At 39.9% G+C, this 5,344-nt stretch overlaps 1 protein-coding gene across 1 annotated transcript; it reads right to left on the bottom strand.

Moving 5' to 3' along the window:
• Positions 1-1,189: 1,189 nt before the first annotated feature.
• Positions 1,190-4,092, bottom strand: pou3f1 (POU class 3 homeobox 1). The gene has a single exon (XM_015348905.2). It carries the CDS (start codon positions 4,055-4,057, stop codon positions 2,930-2,932), a length of 1,128 nt encoding a protein of 375 aa, XP_015204391.1. The 5' UTR covers positions 4,058-4,092; the 3' UTR covers positions 1,190-2,929.
• Between the last annotated feature and the right edge of the window lie 1,252 nt (positions 4,093-5,344).

Genomic DNA, 5,344 nt, shown 5'->3' with positions numbered 1-5,344 from the left:
GACACTGCTTCACAGAATTGTAATAATTCTCTGGTACCACTTCAGAATTATACCCATCCTTTGACACCACGAATTTCCTAAAATGAAAAAAGAACGTAAACCGTACTTTCGCCATCAAGTATTTTGTAAAACCACTTTGGCGTCATCTATTTCAAAGCACTTCTATATCCATGTTTAATAAAATGTTAAATTAATGGAAGATAGACCTGCAACGTTTATGGATACAAAAGGCATACCAGACGGTCAGAAGATTCCCTTGTAACATCATGAAAGAATCGTACAGTTCCTATGGAATTCAAACTACGGACAATATCAGCACCGAAACAAGTGGCACCTGCTAGGAAACGCTTTTAAAGAATAAAAGGAGCTACTTCTTTACACAAAGGGTTGTGGGGGTCTAGGGCAAGCTATTAAGCCCTGTTGTTGAAGCCTATAACCTGACTTTTTTCAAGAAAGATCTTGATGAAATCCTTGGGTCAGATACTACCAAACGGGTGACATGGGCCACATGGTCTCCTCTAATCTATAACCCTTATTGTACTGTGTGGCTCTTTTGATGTCGGTATATCGGATATAATTCATATAACATTTTGATTGCTGATATTTCAGACCCCCCCACTAATAGCAGATACTACAGATCAGATGTAAAATGTGTCATAACGTTAACAAAAAAGTTTTGTTGGTCAAAATATGGACCAATCCATCTGTGTTATCGATATTGAAAAAGACAAGACATGGCTGAAAAAAAAACTGTGTCTGTGAAAGTAATGTTCACATTTTTCTAATACTCAGATAAATACTGTGACAACTCAACATTGCTGAGTATCCTCGGGGCAATACGACCTTAATGGATTTTTTTATGCCAAATGCCAAAGACATAGCTAACTAGAAAATATTACAAACTATTCTACTGTTTACTCGAACACGTTTCGTTTTGTTTTTTTACATATTCTGATAATATAAAAACGTCCTAAACTATCACACGTGTCCATTAGCTTCCGTTGAGCTGTGGTGTAATAGTATAGCTACTGTAATGTAGTGCAGATGGATATTTTGAGTAATGTTCGCATTAAAGATCTGGAAAAATATATATAATCTGAAAACGACGAAGCAGGTGTCATCTCACACTTCATAAAAGACAGAAGACTTTTTCTTGTATATATGTTTTATGTAAGTAATAAAATATTACTATAACATAAATATAAATGCGACTTTGCAGTCTACATTTTGCAACAAACATACAACAAATGTAGTTAACAAATAATTTGAAATCCACTGCAACATAATCATTAAAAGAGCTAAACAAAGAAAGCTCCAACACACTTAGGAAATAAATATATAAATGGTCAAATTCATAAATGAAATCATATTAAAATATCTTCTTGGAATTAGTAAGTGTACAAAACTGTCCAGAAAGAAAACAAAACAAAATGAAAACGAAACAATAAATTCCCAAACAAATACATATGTTTACATATTCGACATATTTACATACTGGAAAGAAATAAAATTGGCAATTGTTTTAAATCTGTTCTCGGAAAACTAAACATTTTCATGTATTTATCCTTTAACGTTGCTGAATATAATTGCCCATTACTTCCCCCTGTTAAATCAAATTCTCTATGCAACCAAATTGTAAACAGCAAAACGCACAATATAAGGAGATTGGTTATCACCTACGATTTTCCCTTTTTAAAAACAAACAATAAATACATGTATTTTGAAACGGATCCCTTCATTAACGTTGTCACACCCAATCCTCCGAATATGTAAGCAGTGGAATGATTTAACGACATATGTGGAGAAAAATCTGTTAATGTTCTCATTTGTTTTATGAGCGGGGTTGGACTTGGACCTGGGCATTTTTTAGTTTGATACCTGAGTTTTCTTTTTTCTTTTCGTGTTACACCAAAACCTTTCTTAGGGTTTGGCTGGAATAGTCCAAAAGCCAGTGAATCAGTAGACAGCGCAACTAGTTCAAAAAATGTTGTAAACATGAAGTTCATCCGCACAATTACAAAGAAATACGTGCACAATGAAGGGGAGGGTTAAGTTAGACAAGAAATTTAAGTGCTTCATGCAAATAAATGAAAACCAACCAAACAAACCAGGAAATAAAAATGTGATTACTGGAAAAGTCATTCGTGTAGTGTTCTATTTAGGCGATACGCAGCCTGTCTTGATACGAAACTTTCCAGTTTGCCAGCTGCGACGCCGAGTTTATTGGGGCACTGCCAAAACTGTGATATCTGTTAAGAAATTACAATGTTATACTTCCGACATAATGGCATGAGATGTACCTGCAGTTTCAACCTTTCTTACACGTTTTCCCGACATTTATACGCACGGCAGTAGTCTTCATTCTCGGTAACGTATAGTGTTTTATAAAGATTTGTTAAATTATAGATTTAAAGTCGTACTTTTTTTTCAGTAAAGCAGGGACACGATTAGTTCAAACAACACAAAGCAAAGTATCACAATAATTCATACAAAAGAAATATCAATTTCGAATTTGAGGAATAGGAAAAAAAATCTATCCACTGTCTGCTAGACTGGCAATAGAAGCGCCTTGTGTGCGATAGGTTTTTGATTGAAAATGAGGTTGAGGTGAGTCTTAGCAGGTTTAGACGCCTCAAGAAGAACTGCCCGGCTGCGGCGCTTGTTTCCCTTTAACACACGAGCAAGGTCGAATTCCCTATTGTATTTGATCATTTTGGTAAATAAAGAGATCTTTGTTTTACTTGAACGCACGTGAATTCTGAGTATTTTCCTTTTTTACGCGTGCCCAACACAGCTAACATCACATCTCCGGTCACTGGCGATACTCACTTTGCAGTCTCTCTGTCCCTTTTAAAAATTTGTAAATTCCCATAGTCTTGTTCTTTTTTTTAATTCTTTTCTTTTTTAAAACAATAGTTCAAGAAATCAGTCACTGTACTGAGGTCTGCAGTGTGTGGCGGAGAGGTGGGGTTTCTGCTTGTGAATATACATCCTCCATGCTAGGGTGAGGGACACCGGCGGGAGTCATTCTTTTCTCTTTCTGTCTTCTGTTGCAAAACCAAACTCTGACAACTTCTTTTTCCAACTGGAGAGTGCCTGCTAGGCTGGTGATTTCATGCGCAGAAGGTTTGGGGCATTTTAAGAAATGGTTCTCTAAAGCCCCCTTGACCCCGACTTCAATCGAGGTTCTCTTCTTTCGTTTCCTCCCTTGGGCGGCTATTTTGTCCAAATTCGTGGGACTCCCCGTGTTGGAGTCGGTCTCCTCCAGCCACTTGTTTAACAGCGGCTTAAGTTTGCACATGTTCTTGAAACTCAGCTGTAACGCTTCGAACCTGCAGATGGTGGTCTGCGAAAAAACATTACCGTAAAGGGTGCCCAGTGCTAAGCCCACGTCTGCTTGCGTGAAACCCAGTTTGATTCGCCGCTGCTTGAACTGTTTGGCGAACTGTTCGAGGTCGTCGGAGCTGGGCGCGTCTTCATCCGAGTGGTCCTGGTGGTGGCTGAAGGGCTGTTGTGGGGACTCCATCTGGTTGTCATGGCTACCTGCGTCTTCATGGAGGGGGTCCCTCATGCTGTGGTGGAGCGAGGAAGGTTGCGGGCTCAGCATGGCGTTGAGATTCGTGTAGCCCGACTGGGAATAGACCAGAGACTGGTGCCCATTGGAAGCGGGCGATAAGGGAGACAGGTGATGCGTGGTGGTGGGTGCCCATGATCCGTGGTGGCTGTTTTGTGTCTGTTGGTGAACCAGGTGAGATCTGTGATGAAAACCGTTGCCCAGGTCTTCCCGGCTGGCCTGGACGCTAGTTTTGCTGTGGTCGGGCTGTCCAATGTGGGTTGCACTGGTCCAGTCACTGTTTGACGTGGGCAGCCACTGGTGATGGGTTAAGCTCATCGGATGTCCCGTGTTGGTAGCAAGTCCTTGTAAGTACTCGTGGTGCATCATTTTCTGCACCTCTCTGTAGGTCGTCCCCTGATGCATCCTGTCTGAGTCAGGGTGCATTAGCGGGTTGGAAGGCAAAGAGTTATTCCTTGGAATATACTGAGCTGTTGTAGCCATGGCTCCTACTTCGAAACTGACAGCACTGGAGAGATCTCAAGGCTTTAGAGCCAAGAAGCACAACTTGCTTTGGGAGGGGTTGTGCTATTTAGGTCACTCCCCCTGCTATTTGCATTGGTTCTTGGCTGATTAATTTGCCCGAATGCTGTGCGTCCACACTCGCACGGCGCTCTGATTGGCTGTCTGCGCCGGAGCTCGCCAATGCGCGATTGGCCAGTTGTGTTGTTTTTTTTGTTTTTTCCACGAGTCGGGCCAAGCCGGTGTAGGGAAACGGCAGGGAACGAGTGCAGTCTGGAAGGGTTTCAGCCTGGTTGTTTTGCAAATAACCACGTGGGGGAGTAAAGAGATCTTTGCGAGGGGTGAAAAAAAATATTACCCTTTTTTATTTCTCTTTTGTCAGCCTAATCTGAGCTCTGCCTATTAAGCCGTATTTCCATTCTTATTCCATTTTCCCCCATGATAACACCACCCACAAAACGAGCAGTATGTAAATAAATACATTTAAACATACTTTAGAATATCACCTGGGTTTGGCTGAGTACAAACTCTTGTTCTATGAATTATTAGCTAGAAATTAATGAACGGGCGCCTTAGTGTTATTGGTCTCCAAACCACCAATATTTAATCACTGCACTTGCAGCTGGATAAAGGTAGATAATGAACGTTAAGTTTTGCACTGTGTTAGAGTGGCCAACGGAACTACCCCTTTCATCCCTCTTGCGCATATGAAACGTACCGTTAACAGTACCGTTTTCAGTAGCAACAAAACAGAAATTATCACTTTGATTACTTGAAGTAATGAATAACTTGTTTTCAATATTGCAAATGTTATTAAAGTCACTACACAGTGCATTTTGTACACATTTCTGAACACTAGTCACACTAGTAATTAGGGGATGATCCGAATCAAATTGCAAAAAATCACTCCTAGACCTCGTTCTTATTTTGCCCCGTGGCTCTATATACTGTACGCGTATCCACATCAAAACTGCTTTGGGTAAACTCGTATTAAGTCACTACCAGATTATATTGCTCGGATATAACAGTGGTTAGTAAGTAGCTGGCGGAATAGGAGAATGTCTTAACCATCAAAATATGAAATACGCAGATTGCCGTTTTAATTAACTGGTTGTGAGGGAACCGCTCACAAAACTTTGGCTACAGCCAAAAAGTAAACATTACCAATGTTTTCATTAGTATTTTCTGAAGACCAGCTTATAATAATAATAATAATAATAATAATAATAATAATAATAATAATAATAATAATAATAATAATAATTATTA

Source organism: Lepisosteus oculatus, chromosome 11 (genome assembly GCF_040954835.1).
Source record: "Lepisosteus oculatus isolate fLepOcu1 chromosome 11, fLepOcu1.hap2, whole genome shotgun sequence".
Lineage (NCBI taxonomy): Eukaryota > Metazoa > Chordata > Actinopteri > Semionotiformes > Lepisosteidae > Lepisosteus > Lepisosteus oculatus.
Note: the sequence above shows the minus strand (reverse complement) of the source record. Positions and strands in the feature narration are given on the sequence as shown.

Coding starts and splice junctions, on each gene's coding strand:
- pou3f1 (XM_015348905.2), bottom strand. CDS start 4,057: ATGGCTACAACAGCTCAGTATATTCCAAGGAATAACTCTTTGCCTTCC.